The sequence below is a fragment of the Maylandia zebra genome, unplaced genomic scaffold (genome assembly GCF_041146795.1).
Source record: "Maylandia zebra isolate NMK-2024a unplaced genomic scaffold, Mzebra_GT3a scaffold09, whole genome shotgun sequence".
Taxonomy (NCBI): Eukaryota; Metazoa; Chordata; class Actinopteri; order Cichliformes; family Cichlidae; genus Maylandia; species Maylandia zebra.
The window spans coordinates 167,208-182,501 of NW_027490039.1; the positions used below are offsets into that span (position 1 = coordinate 167,208).

A 15,294-nucleotide genomic window follows, 5' to 3' on the forward strand; every position below is an offset into this window, starting at 1 on the left:
TCACTCTAAATGGGTTTATATAAATATCATATGTAATATGGCAGTGACAAACCTTAGCAGACTCTGTGGGTCCAGCTTGTGCAATGAAGCACGAGCAATTTGCTGCTGCACTGGGCTTTCCAATGTCCTCCTCTACCCACGCAGTGCCGTCTTTTGCCGTGTGGCTCTGGCTGGGCTTCCCAGTACCACGGGGCCTCTTCATCTTCCGTGGAGGCATGTTGGGTTCTTGTTCCGTCTCCTTTTCAGATTCTTCTGAGGAGGTATCAGTGGCCTGCTGGACAAATGAAACCTCTCCTCCATCAGAATCTGCTTCGTCCATTTCCTGAAGCAAGGCCAAAGCCTGTTGCGTGGAGAGGTTCTTCCTGCGTGGCAGTGATACGGAGGCCATCCTGATGTGCGTTCTCAGAAATGCGAACAAGAAATGATTCTCCCGCCTGGGTCGGTCTGCTTTTATGCACAGCACTGTGCTGTAGTCAAGCAATGCCACTTCCTCACATACACAGTGGAACAATGGAAGATCTGTGCTGAGAGTCAAGGAAGCTGTGAATGTGTGTCTTTCATATCTGCAGGTCAGTCAATGTGTGGGATATTTTGTATAGATACAGCAGACATTTCTGAAAGTTGTAACACAGAGGTTTGGCCTGGCTTGGATCTGAGCAACTCTGAGTGAACAAATGCAAATGTGCCAGGCCTCAAGGATAATGGGTGGTTTGCACAACCAAAGCTGGAGGAGAAACGAGCTGACGACCTGTGAAACTCTCAGCAGGGGTGATTAACACCTCGGGACTTGCACCATAAAATAAAAACCCCAGTAATTCTAGTAGGTGTTGAGTTGAGGGAAGTTACGCAAATTTGCGCAGGTTTAGTAAATCTAGTGTTAATCCCCCTTTCTCTCCTATTCACAAATGAGGGGGAAATGCCATTAAAGTGTTGTAATGGTGCATGGAGCCGCTGCTGCTCTACATCTCTTTAGTGGGAACTGATTACTACTCGTAAAAAAGAAAAACTTCTCTGAATTCTTATTTCTGTGTCTCCATCTCATTCGGTCTTGCTCTCCTTAATGCTCCCTCGCTGCTATTTTTAATTATCAACATAAGGTGATTTGGTCACGAGCAGCCAATCCCTGGACAGGAATGGCAATAATGTCTTTAGTATTCATTCCTTTTGAGTAAGGCTGGATTACGGTGGCCCCTAGAGACAAAGCACGTACAAACTCCAAAACACATGCAAATTCCAAAACACATGCAAACTCCAAAACACTTGCAAACTAAAGAACACATGCAAACTCCAAAACACGTACAAACTCCAAAACACTTGCAAAATCCAAAACACTTGCAAAACCCAAAACACTTGCAAAATCCAAAACACTTGCAAAACCCAAAACACGTACAAACTCCAAAACACTTGCAAAACCCAAAACACGTACAAACTCCAAAACACTTGCAAAACCCAAAACACTTGCAACTAAAAAACACATGCAAATTCCAAAACACGTACAAATTCCAAAACACTTGCAAAATCAAAAAACACTTGCAAAATCCAAAACACGTACAAATTCCAAAACACTTGCAAAATCCAAAACACGTACAAATTCCAAAACACGTACAAATTCCAACACACGTACAAATTCCAAAACACGTACAAATTCCAACACACGTACAAATTCCAAAACACTTGCAAAATCCAAAACACTTGCAAAATCCAAAACACGTACAAATTCCAAAACACTTGCAAAATCCAAAACACGTACAAATTCCAAAACACTTGCAAAATCCAAAACACGTACAAATTCCAAAACACGTACAAATTCCAAAACACTTGCAAAATCCAAAACACTTGCAAAATCCAAAACACGTACAAACTCCAAAACACTTGCAAAATCCAAAACACGTACAAATTCCAAAACACGTACAAATTCCAAAACATGTACAAATTCCAAAACACTTGCAAAATCCAAAACACGTACAAATTCCAAAACACGTACAAATTCCAAAACACTTGCAAAATCCAAAACACTTGCAAACTAAAAAACACATGCAAATTCCAAAACACGTACAAATTCCAAAACACGTACAAATTCCAAAACACTTGCAAACTCAAAAACACATGCAAATTCCAAAACACAACGGAAGTGCTCCAGGACGCTAGGGGCAGTGTTGAGCTCGATTTGCAAAATAAACGGCAAGTTTGTCTGTATGGGACGGTCTAGTCTCCGTCGCGCTTCCCAGGTTGCCTAGCAACCGTGATACTAACCGCTGGGAACGTGTCATACAACTTGGTTTGACAGAAATGAGGGAGAACATATTTTGTTTGTTTGTTTGTTTCTACATGAGCTTTGTGTGATTTGATAAGTATCTGAGGCTGAGACCACAGGACAGTAAAACATGATTTTTGGGCTTCATTTCTGTACTGAACAGTTATTTAAGATTAGTTAGTAAATAAGAATTAGCTAATGTTGTTCATGAGACTAAAGTCATCTCACTTTGGTAATGTAAATATAATATGGCCAATATTATAGTTATTATATTAATCATTATTAGCTATTACAGCAGTGAACATGAACTCTGTGTCAAATACTGAGCTTCAGTACAGATTCAAGTTGCATTTATTTATATGTCTTATCACCTTAAATCTTCACTCAAAGACAAGTATCTTTGACAGTGCATATATAGGTGTATCATATATAAGAGACAAATGTTGTTCCTTCATGTTGGCATTACTAAATTTGGCTCATTGCTTACATATATTTATAAAAAGAAAATGTACAAGCTGTGATAACTGTTTCTGATAAAATGAAGAGTAGACTGATATATGAAATATTCCTTTATTGGGTGAGAAAATCAGACCATGTCATAACTGCTTTAAGTCACACAGAATAGATATCAGAGCCTTAAACAGGCTGACTTCTGCTAAATGGGTCAAACTGGGCAGAAAGTCTTCAAACACATAACATCCTTATAGAATATGATGTAACACTATAGATCAATTTAGCTCAGAATATATAAAGCATATAAACAGTTACAGCAATATGATGCAACACACACAGCAGCTACTGATCCAAAATACTCAAAGCTTCATAGAACTGAAACCAACATTTATTTTTAGCTCCATCCTGCTGCTGATACAGACTTTAGGTTTCTGAACATTAAACTTGTTGCTGCCTTTCATAGTGTGTAACTTGAAGGCCCTGAGTACTCTGAGTACTTTCTCCCACACTGGAAACACTGGGATGATCACATTATTTGAACATTACCTAATAAGACTGATTCAGCACAGACAGTTATGTTAAACTTTCCTAGCAGTCCTTCACAAACAGGGAACAGTCTGTCTATTCTCTCCATCTGTCAGCTGCTGCTGGCTCTTCCTCCTCCTCTTCCTCACACACTGCTGAGTTTGTCCTGGTGGATCATCAGGGGTGCAAAGCCTCACAGATGATGTGCAGCAGTGGGTCCCTCAGTCTGTCCTCACTCTGGACACTTGCAGTCGTCACACATGGAAATCAAATGTGTGATAAGCTGCAGGATTCAAACACAAGTGTAACTTATAAACACATGTTCATACTTTTATTCCACAATCAGAGAGAAAGAAACAGAGAGTGCAGGACAGACAGACAGGTGACAGTCTCAGGTGTACACACTGCTACACAACAGCACAGAGAAGCAGGATTTAGTGTTTGTGTTATTACGAGTGTAAACAAGAAGAGTTCCAGATGGTGCAGTGGACACATGTGTGACTGCTGTGATTAAAGCATCTTTCTTTCAGCTTAACGAGTGAACCGTCAGCTCGTTCAAACACACGTTAAAGTCCGTTTGGCTCGACACCACCGAACAGAGGCAGCAATATAACACAGCTAACATTAACAGTGCAGTGAATCCTGCTTGTGCCGTGATGTTCAGGACTGCAAACCGAGCAGCATCACTGACTTTCAGCTTGTGTTTGTGGATATATGACTGACTTTAATTATCCACAAAATCATCACAATCTCTGTAAGATTAAGGTCGACTATATATATTTTTTTAAAGTAAAGGCTTTAAAACCAAGTTAATTCTGAAAGTACAAACATCGCTAATGTCAACTTTCCCGACATGTGGCCAACAATAATGGTTTCATGTTCTTCATTAAAAAAACATTTGCGCATAAATAAGTGACATAATATTCAGTACTTACTTCTGAAAGTTTACTCTTCCTCCGCTCCGCTTCCACCGTTTTTTTTCGGCAAAATTATCCACAACACCACCGCACTATGAAGTCTGGGATATGTTGGGCCATGAAGGCTACACCGACCCATCCTTAAAATTCAGGGAAATTATGGACGCATTTCAGGGCCGCATTTCGGGCAGCCTTTGAATTGGGAAAGCCTTCTCTTGTCGCTGTGACGTAATCGGCCTTAAAATGCGGCCTTTAAGGCTGCAAACCCCAAATCCGGTCATTGGTACTTCCTGGCTTGTGTAGTTAGTAGGTAACAAAAGCTCAACACTGCCCCTAGCGTCCTGGAGCACTTCCGTTGTGTTTTGGAATTTGCATGTGTTTTTTAGTTTGCAAGTGTTTTGGAGTTTGTACGTGTTTTGGAGTTTGCAAGTGTTTTGGAGTTTGTACGTGCTTTGTCTCTAGGGGCCACCGTACTGGATAATGGGAGGAAATTAAGAATTCATCTCGGAGCATCTTTTTTAATTTTGCCTGAACTCAGACTGAGACATATTTACAACAAAGCTCTCCTGATCTCAAAGACAAAAATCCTGCACCAGTTCCTGGACCATACAAGAAGAAGCTGTGGCCTTTGTGCAGAGATCAGGTTTAAACTTGCATACAGCATCTGGAAACAAATTATGTTTTTAGCTAACAAAGGGCTAAAGATACCATTTAAAAGTGGTTCTTTGCTAATGTTATGTGCAGAGACAACACTGGCAGTCAGTTTCTCCAAGGGCCAAATGACAAACAGGGAATGGAGTGCAGGGCTGCAAAAACACACTGAACATGAATTTTGTATCTCAGCAAACCGCTGAGTGCACATTTTGTAAGAGTAGACTTTGCAGACATAATAATTGTTTTATTTATTTTAGGCTTAATTAGACTTCAGATTAGAAAAGTCTGGTTACACAGAATCAGCACGAATCATTTTAACCTACCAGTCATTTTAGCTTACAGCCCATAATAGTTTAGCAACAGGTCTGTGTCGTCGAAGAGGGGAAATCAATACAAGCACGTGTGTCCTCATCCATGTTTTATTGACATCATCTTTATTGGCGTTAAAATCCAGAGCCTGTATATAAGCCTGACAATAAGGATGGATGCATGTATAACCAACACGGGCTGGTGTAACGGAGGAAGTGTGCTCATGAGCGAGAAGATGCAGAAGCTGGATGAAAACTGGTTTTCTTTCTTTTTTAAACAAATATTTATTCAAATATATCGTTGATCGTCCGTGTTCAGCGTTAAGCACGGAGACCTGGATGCTGAGGGCTCAGGCTGTCATTTCCAGCGCGCGTGCCGCCCACAGGCTCTGCGTGTCTCGTGAGGAGTGCTGTCCTTTCTCTCCCCCCCACAGGTGTAAAACAGAAGCTGCTCGTGACGCTTTGCGCGGCAGATTCCTGCTCGTGTCCATCCCGCTGCAGTTTGTCAGGAAGGCACCACAAGTCACTCTTAACAATAATAGCCTCCGCCTAACACGACGACTGTCGCTATCGGAACAATATTACACCTACTTTAAAAAGGTTTCTTTACTTTATGAAACATACATTTCAGTGTTATGTGTCTCACTTATTTTATCCAAACATGAAATTATTAGATAAATGATTGTGTGACACGGGGAGAGGGGACAGGTAATCTGTGAACACTGACACGAGCAGAAACCAGGTGAGTCCTGATCCTGATGAGAGTGAATCACAACCAGACTTTGTCTAACTTTGCAGGTGGAGGTTTGGGCAAGAGAGGGGTAATTGGTCCGGGTGAAGCAGCGTGGTGTCCAGGTGAGGTGATCCGAGAGTGGTGTGATGGGAGGGCAGGCAGGTGAGCGGATCCAGGATGACTGGGGGTGTAGAACACAGGGGTAACACTGCTGTGAGCAAACATCTATGACGGTCAGCACTAACTGTGGTTACTTGAAGACCTGGTGGAGAGTTTCCAGGTGGAAACCGTTATTCGGAGGTAAAACCCCGGACTCACCCGGACCATGACACCCTGCACCAGTAATTCCCATTTAACAGCTGATTAGGGAGAAATGTATTACTTAATAATAATAATTATTATTATTTTATAATAAGCGCGATATTTTAGCACAGTGAAATCCAGAGACTGTAGATTTCGCTGCTGAATCAGCCATAAACACGGCGGATGAGCTGGCAGGTGACTTTTATTTTGATATACAAATACCGGAAGTCCTTCCGTTCTCCGTTCCCGCGACTTTACTGCTCGGTTGGCTGAGTGACGTCTCTCACCGACCGGTGAAATACACCGACAAATCGACCGGACTGACCGCTTATCCGTCTTTGCTGGAACTCACGGCATCACGGACTGTCCCTCTCCTCTCCCCGGCCTGAAGGGCCGAGCCGCTGACACGGAGCGGTAGCGCTTCTCCGCAGGATGATGGATGTATCTCCGGTACTGACCGACGGACGCGCATCCCGGTGGACTCGGCGGACGGTCAGCGCACACTTTTGACCAGCTCAAAGAAGACTGACGCACCGGCTGTTTGCTCCTTCAGTTTTGATCCTTTCCCCCGGAATGTCATCATCAAGGAGCGAGTGAAGCATCTGCTCTCGCCGGGTGCCGCTGGACGTCCTTCTCCTCAAGGGTTTCTGGCGCTTTTAGCAAACGTTAGCACCGGTATGAGCGGAACCGCATCTGCCCGTCATATCTAACCGGGGTCGGAGGCTGCTAGCAGGGAAATATTTGGATCTGTGGATGAGATTGTGTACGGAGCGGAGGAGGACGGAGGAAGAGCAGCGGCAGCAGCGGAGAACCGAACATCCACCCTCATCCCCGGAGGGGGGCAGAAGCAGCGACGAGGCCACAGGACGATGTGAAGATGGGGGTAGTTTTCGGTCTCCTGTGGCTGTTTACCGGCTTCCTGCAGGGCGTGCACGGCCAGGGCGTGTACGGTAAGGACGTCATTAGCATACAATTCAAATATTTTGAGTTACCACATGCACGCGCATTTTACATGTTACGTGAATGCGATTTTGAGTGCACGCGAGCGGAGTATTACAAACAGCAACTTGACCTTGTGAGGGATTTGGCTCCTGTGCGTGTGCGTGCGTGGCTGGTTCGTGGTTCATTCAGTCACACTCGTGCCTGGCATAAAGGCACAACAGGTAGGCTGCTACACAAACACAGATAAGCACACCTGTGCATACAGGGACAGCCGCAGTGCTAATCCTGCATCGTGGCCCCAGCAGTGCCGTTATTAGATGGCACTGTGGGTTCGGTGTGTGCCGGTGGGTCTGTATGAAGCAGCCTGCAGCTCCGTGCAGCAGGAGATGGCGACACGATGCTGCTGCTGCTGCTGCTTTCACTGTGTCAGTCCTGACATGACCGGGCACTGGAAATGACTGGAAATGCCGGTTCTTTTACTGGTATGCTGCTGGTTCGTTCCTGTAGTTACTGTAACACATGCCAGCTCCTGCACGGTGGCCATTCCTCTACTGTACATAAACCCCGATCTTCTCATTTTGCCTTACTTGCACATTTCAAATAATCTGGTGTAATATGGTGTCATAACTGTGTCCTGCTATACTTTGGTCCTCCAGTAGAAATCAAGTTGCATGTACTATAATACTGTGTTGTTTTTCTGCTTATTTCTGTGTCGTGGCTCTTAGTAAATACAGTCAGTGCGTTACTGTAGACAGTGTGCTGGTGCTCAGGCATCTGCTGTTTCAGCCTCTTACTTTATAAATGCCCTTTTTACAAAACTGCATTTTCCAATGTCTATTTTATAATTTTATATTTGACTTTTACATTTTGCCCAATTCAAAGCATGTAATGGCCAACAGTTGTATTTTGATGGTTGTGCTAGGCTGCACCCTGAACAGCAGCATCGCTGACCTGCTTTTACAGCCAGGTAACCAGAGTTTAGTCCTACACTTTTCAGTGTTTGCTCGTTTTATGAAATGAAATACTATGACAACATGTCAGTGCAGCCAGCCAATCATAAGTGATAATACACCACCACTGAGCTTATAGCCAGCAAGCTACTTTGATTTCAAATGTACAAGTCATCTCCATCTTTGTCTGACCACAGAAATTTAATACAATTTATTTATACAGCACCAAAATAAGCAGTCGCCTCAAGGTGCTTTGTATTGTAACGCAGACCCTACAATAACACAGAGAAAAACCCAACAATCATATGACCCCCTATGAGCAGCACTTTGGCGACAGTGGGAAGGAAAAACTCCCTTTTAACCTCCGGCAGAACCAGGCTCAGGGAGGGGCGGAGCCATCTGCCAGAGATTAATAACATGTATGATTCAGCGCAGGCCACGGCCAGAGTGACCAGATCATTAGTTTAGCACATGTCCACATGTCAGAAACATGTTAGTCCTTGATATGTCTGTGTCGAGTCAAAGATCTCTGTGACATCAGTAGGTGTGTGGTGCTGTGTGTAAGTGCATGAGACATGCAGCAGGAGTGTGTGAGTGTGCTGCAGAGAAATACTAAAATGCAGCATGTGGAGGTCAGCGTGGACGCTCAGTGGACACTAGTGGATCCGTGTGTATTTACTTTTGTAAAAACACATGGCTGTGCTCAGCATAAAACACAACCATACCTTCAGAGCCTGAAAGCTGAAGCCCAGGTGGGCGCCCTTTAAAGCTCTTTTCTGTGGCCATCATTTATTTCCTGCAGAGGTTTATGGAAACTCGTCCTTGGTCTTGACCTCAGCAAACTCTTCTCTGAGGAGTTTTTGGGCCCACACACTCATTTTCTAACCCATTTTATAAATGTTGGTCATGGAGGATTAGCTGGTATGTTTACTGGCAGTGATTAGTGATTGACAGAGTGACATCACAAACCCGTGAGTTAGATTACAGTGTGAATGGTTGTCTCTGTGTTAGCCCTGTGACAGACTGGTGACCTGTCCAGGGTGCACCCTGCTCGCACCCTATGATAGCCCCCCCGCAACACTGACAAGGATAAGCTGAAGAGAACGCATGGGTGGATGCATGGGTGGATGCATGGATGGATGGATGGATGGATGCATGGATGGATGGATGGATAGATGGATGGATGCATGGATGGATGGATGCATGGGTGGATGCATGGATGGATGCATGGATGGATGCATGGGTGGATGCATGGATGGATGCATGGGTGGATGCATGGATGGATGCATGGATGGATGCGGAATGAGTCCACAGAGGTGATGGGGGTGTCAGTCAGGATGATGGGGGGGAGTGGGGCTGTGTGCTTCCTGAAGTCCACAATAATCTCCACTGTCTTCTGGGCATTCAGCACCCAGATATCCAAACTAACCAAAGAAAGTCACATCATTCTGTTATCATTCCCTTTGGCTAACCTAAACTAATGGAATAGTTTAACACTGAGAAGTTCAGTTTGAGGACTGTTTCATGTAAAAAGCTGTGTAACCAATCACACTCATCCATCATGAACCTTTAAATGCTGCCTAACTGTGTGCATCATTAACATGTTACACCTCAAACACACAACAAAGAATAAAACAGAGGAAGGATTAAACTAATCTGTTGCTAAACATGATATGAAAACACATCATTACAGAAAGTGTTCTCAGGTTATTAAAGTTTGACAAATAACATCCGAAGAATCTCACCTGAGAAGTGTAGAGCGTTGTACTAGTTACAAGTCATAGTTACTAGTTACTTCTTCAAATAAGTAACTGAGTTAGTAACTGAGTTACAAGATTCTAAAAGTAATTAATTACTTGAAAAGTAACTATTGAGTTACTTTAAAAAAATGTTTAGCCCTCTGGGGTCCAGGGTATAATTGATTTCCCCAGTTCACCTTTAAAAAAGTGGTCGTCGGGCAGAAAGTGATCCCCGCCCGCGGGAGCGCGCAGCTGCTTAAAGCTGCAGCGCCCAGATTACTTACAGCTACTTCTGCAGCTGATGTAAGGTGCAGTCAGCTGAACACAGCTTCAGTCGTCTGTTTGTTGAAAAATAACGGTAACAGCGTTGTAACGATAGAAATAGTAATTAGTTAGATTACTCTTACTGAAAAAAGTACAAACGGTGGTGACGACCACACACATGAACAGGAGCGCTGCGGTCATCGTCCACGCTCACAGTGCTGGTGAATGTTTGAGCCGTGCAGCCACTGCTTCTTGTTTTGGCAGATAAATAATAAACTTATGAAAATATTCAATGACGATCAGTGGCAGCAGATTTAGGAAATGTGTGACTGTGACATCGAGGCCTGTGGAAGAGATCGATCAGGCGTGTGACCTTTTCATGGGTGGGTTGCTGTTTTTAAGAGTTTTACAAACTGTTGTGCGTCAGCATCGCTGGTGTTGTCAGTGCCAGTATTGACATGACCGTGGGATAATATTATGATCAGATTTTGTTGTAATTGTAGATATCAGATGGTAGTTTCAGTAATCACCTGGAGCATCTGAAGAGGACGTACCTGTTTATCAGTGTGCTGACAGCAGACTGTTGAAAAACCTCACAACAAAAGAATGGTTGTTGTGCAGCAATTTTACTCATATCCAAGCAAACATGTGTGATGGTGTTGAGAGCACGATCGTGTGTCTGCTGCGTGTCGTCATAGATGCTGTGTAAAAGAGGCCAGTTTGCACATCATTTCTCAGCAGTGGGTTGTTGCTTGTGAAGCGCACTCATGTTCTTGTTGACTCTAGGTAATAAATGAGATGTGAAGCAGATGTTTTAGACCAGAGCGCTATCCCCTGCAGCACGTGTGTCACAGCCGTCGGTGTGGCACGCTGGGATGAGAGCGTGCTGTGGACACACTGTCACATGTTCTGACCTGAGGTCAACCAATCGCATAAAGTACATGAAAGAAAACAACTAATACTTTATTTGTTCATAACTGAATAACAATAAATGACTTCACTGTTTGGTCTGTGATTACTAATAATAATAATAGTAGATAAATACTTTGATATAAATGTAATTTGATTACAGATTACACCTACACCCTCAGCTTTGACGTGCTCACACCCAGCAGTGCTGGGGTCGCCACTGCAAAGAGTGTGAGTGTGTGTGAGTTACGAATAACCAGGATGTTTGAACTCTTCTTCGGTCCTTACAGTCTGTGTAAAGGAGCACATCACCACGGTGATGTTGGTGAGAAAACTGGAGATGATTTGTTGACATAAAACAAAACTTTTAATTCTTTTAAACACATTGTTTTTCATCCCGGGGCTCATATATGATGCTGATTCTTTCATTTAATCTTTGCTTGTTGTCTAAATATGGATCACTAGGATTGGTGTGTAATCTGTTTAATCTAATAGTCTTATATCCAACGATAGGGAAATTCACAGCTTTGCTAACCAGTCGCCACGAGTCGTCTAAAATAGATTTTGTTTGAACTATTTATATGTGATGCAGATATTTGACAAAATATTAGATAAAAAAGCGAAGCTCTCAATTTACCGGTCGATCTACGTCCCTACCCTCACCTATGGCCACGAGCCTCTCTGCTTGGGCTGCTGCCCCCGCGACCCGGCCCCGGATAAGCAGAAGAACCACTAGTGCTGGTTAGCTGGATTAGCATATTGGCTGTCACTGATTGGTCAAGTCCATATCTGTTATCAGCTGTATTTTTGGGGATGCACGTATAACTCACAGCTATGTGTCATGTGTTTTCTGAGGTATGGCTATAGTAGCAGTGTGTTCACACCAGGCTGATGCATCTTCACACAGGCCAAGAAGAAAAGACAACAGCTGTCACAGCTCTCTGCTGTACTCGTGCTGGCTGTGATGATATCTGTGGGTTTCCAGAAAGAGTCCAGCGGCTGCATCTGTGTCAGTGACACAGGGCAAAACTCCAGGTGACTGTTGAACAAGTGAGCACGTGTATAAATGGGCTGTACCATCAGCTTTTTACATTTACTGATGTACAACAGTGAACCATGACAACTGACAGGCAGAAATCATCAAATCCAGATGTTCTTAGTGCGCCTGAGCTGTCAGGTGTTTCATGGAAAAATGTAACTTTTACAACAGAAGGAAGTTACGTTGTTGACAAATGATGTTCGTCAGTTACCTTTTTTTGATGAAAACAAGGTGATGAGATAACATCAAAGTGCTCACCATAGCTGTTCACATTGGTCTTCTGTGTGTTTCCCTACTAATAACAGCACAGTGTGTGTTTGCTTTGGGTCTGACCGTGTGACGTCACCTCACACCCAGATTATCTGTAATCTTATATGTGACAGATTAGAGAAGAGGAGGCGTATTACATCACAGCCGATGTTACTTACATCGGTGCTGATGCGTCTGCGGGGCCGTGCAGCTAAAACTCCATTTTTACCAAAACTGGTGTTCAAACAGAAGCTGTGAGGCTGCAGGAGGACAGGGAGGAAGGACAGGAAGGGGATTAGGTAGCAACATCTGTGTGTTTGTATTGGAACATTTGGTGAATGGAGGCCTGATTGTTCTGCTGGTTTCTGCCACACAGGCTTTGGGACGAGCTGAGCTCAAATGATAAGTTGACTAATCTATGAGACAGAAAATTAATTTCAGACTTGATTATCTTTTAGCTCAATTTGAGAACGAAAGGAGGACAGTGTCTCCGGTCCAAACTACAGCACGCTGTCCACGATCAGACTTACATTATTTGAAAGTGTCGCATTTGTCTGTTGTGTTCCACGACCATCGTTTGCAGCTGCAGCAGGTAAACTGAATGTTTGTTGTATACTTGAAATTTCCTGCTGAAGTCACGTGTTTGTTTCACCACATGCCTTTGGGATGTACATCTTCCTGTCACAGATGCTTTGTACGTGTATTGCAGTGTGAGTTTAGCGCTTCTGCAGCATGCTGGTCGCTGAGCAGATGGATGTGTGCGGGATCCAAACAGCATGACCCTCCTAGTTCACTGATCCCCCTGCACTGACCTTTTCTTTTTTATGAGATAAATATTTATGAGCTTTTTAAACTGTGGATTTATTTGATGTCCATCCAATTGCTTCCGCTGATCCTTTTCTGGGTCAGGGGGCGCTGGAGCCTATCCCAGCTGTCACAGGGCGAGAGGCGGGGTCCACCCTGGACAGGTCGCATTCGCACCCACGGACAAGTGCATGTCTTTGGACACCGTGCTGCCCTTTAGTGGGTATGGTTGTTTTAAAAATGACACCACGGCTGTAACGGCTGTAGCGTTTGTTCAGTTTCAACCATCTAAGTGTGCACTGAACACATCAGCTTTCACACACAGTCACACTGACACACGGTGCTAACAACAACAAATTGTTGCTTTTAGCTTGAAACAGACCAAATGATGAAAACTGAAGGACGTGTGTACAGTTAGTAGAATCTGTCTGAAACACAGTGGCAGCTGGACTTCCCCCTGCAGCAGCTGCTGTTTGTTCACGGGCTCAGCTACTGCTGCTGATGTCCTGAGCAGAGCTTACAGCATGTAAAGGCTGCCAGCTTAGCTAGCTGGACCTCTGCTTTGTGGGTTGGATCTCATTTATAAGAAGAACGTGAGCACAAAAGCCAAAAATCCTGTGAGGAGAAAAACATTTATGAAACTTGGATGTAGGGCTGTTCGATATAACCATGCATATCGGCTCACGATATAAAAACGTCTGTCGGTTCATTTTATGCTGTCGTTTGTTTTGTGGTGTCGCAAAACAAACTGTTTACGGCAATATTCGTTCATGGCTTTGATGTCACTGTAGAAGTTCTTAAACCTCTCTCTTTCTCTTATATTTAACATAACCACACTACGGACGCACAAGCGACTGTTTTTGTGCGTTGTCGTTAGCAACAACAATCGTCTGGCTCCGCCGTCCGCTTGTTTATTTTCCACATAAACCTTTCACAATAAAGCTGAAGATCCTGCTGAGATTTTCCAAAATAAACTGACTCACGTGAAATAGTATGCAGAGTGTTTACAGACGAGAGGCTGAAAAGAGCCGTCAGGTGCTCAAAAATGAACCTTAGAACGGGCCGTGTGGTAAATACTCACAAAGAAAACTGTTGTGCAACACGGGACTCCAGGTACACGACGCCCAGCTGCAAACACGTCACGGAGGCCGAGCTGCCCGACAGTCACAGAATTAGCTGAAAATGTTTGTGATGTATATCGTTGTCAGGACGATCTTATATTGAGATATGAGAGTTTGGTCATATGGCACAGCCACACCCAAATGCACACGGTGGGCCTTTATGGATCAGTCAACCTGGACATGTGTGCATGTGGGCGAGCCTTGTACGCAGAGTTTCAACCAAAACACAGCAAAGATCTTACCTGCTCACTGTTCTCTTCTTTACTTTACAACATAAAGCAGCTTGTTGTGATTTGGTCCAATAGAAATCAAATGTAATTGGATAATTGAATTTTCCCCTTTGAGAGTACATTCTCTCCCAGTGCCTTAGAAATTCCAAATATGCTGGAAAATCTTTGTAATATTGATTAAAACTTCAGTTTCCTTCAGAGGGTGAACTGCCAGATTAAACTGTTTGAACAGTGACAGCATCACTGGCTAGAAGGAGCAGCTCTCAGACCCCAGCGTTAGCCCAGGACCTGCCTGATGACACTGAAGCTGCAAGTGTGAACCTCGGTTCGTCCGATGAGTCAGCCGCTGTCATCCTTCGATGGCGGCTCAGCCTGCAGTCAGTCGGTGTTGTTGTTGCTGTGCTCGCTGGCAGTCAGATGTGTTGTTTGATCTGTTGTTGGTGACACTGATCTGATTTCACAGCCATATGGGCTCATTTTCTGCCTCATAAACTCTCCTCAGCACAATGAAGTTAAAGCTCATTTGGATGGAAAAGGTCAAACACAAACAGCCAGTCTGCCGCACACTCGCTCTGCGTTTGGCAGCCTTTCACTCAACGACTCCAAACCACAGGTTGAGGAGCCGACGGCGCCTCCTGGAGGCCGCTCCGCTCACTGCAGGCGCCACACTTACTCACACAGTCTGGAGAATCTGAGTCCAGATCCATGTGCAGGACTGAGCACAACATAAAAGCACACGAGTCATCAGACTGAACACTTTTTGTTGCCTTTTATCGTCTGATTTGAGCAAATATGAAGATTTTACAATGAGTATGTGTGTCGTGGGTGGGAGTGGGTCTAGTCGGTTTTCAGGCTTTCTATACGCATGTTATTGTAATGCAGATCAAATTCAACTGAAGC

At 44.0% G+C, this 15,294-nt stretch overlaps 1 protein-coding gene and 1 long non-coding RNA gene across 2 annotated transcripts in view; one reads left to right on the forward strand and one right to left on the reverse strand.

Annotated features, from left to right (window-relative positions):
- Positions 1–3,039: 3,039 nt before the first annotated feature.
- LOC143415830 (uncharacterized) overlaps positions 3,040–15,294 on the reverse strand; it is a 235,675-nt gene continuing 223,420 nt past the window's right edge. Inside the window, exon 3 of the long non-coding RNA XR_013096259.1 lies at positions 3,040–3,515. This is a non-coding gene — a long non-coding RNA (uncharacterized LOC143415830). The remainder of the gene's footprint in view (positions 3,516–15,294) is intronic.
- LOC101484771 (MAM domain-containing glycosylphosphatidylinositol anchor protein 2) overlaps positions 6,295–15,294 on the forward strand; it is a 172,814-nt gene continuing 163,814 nt past the window's right edge. The window contains exon 1 of the mRNA XM_004572181.3: positions 6,295–7,097. Within this exon, the coding sequence (XP_004572238.1) occupies positions 7,025–7,097 (73 nt within the window). The 5' untranslated portion in view covers positions 6,295–7,024. The remainder of the gene's footprint in view (positions 7,098–15,294) is intronic.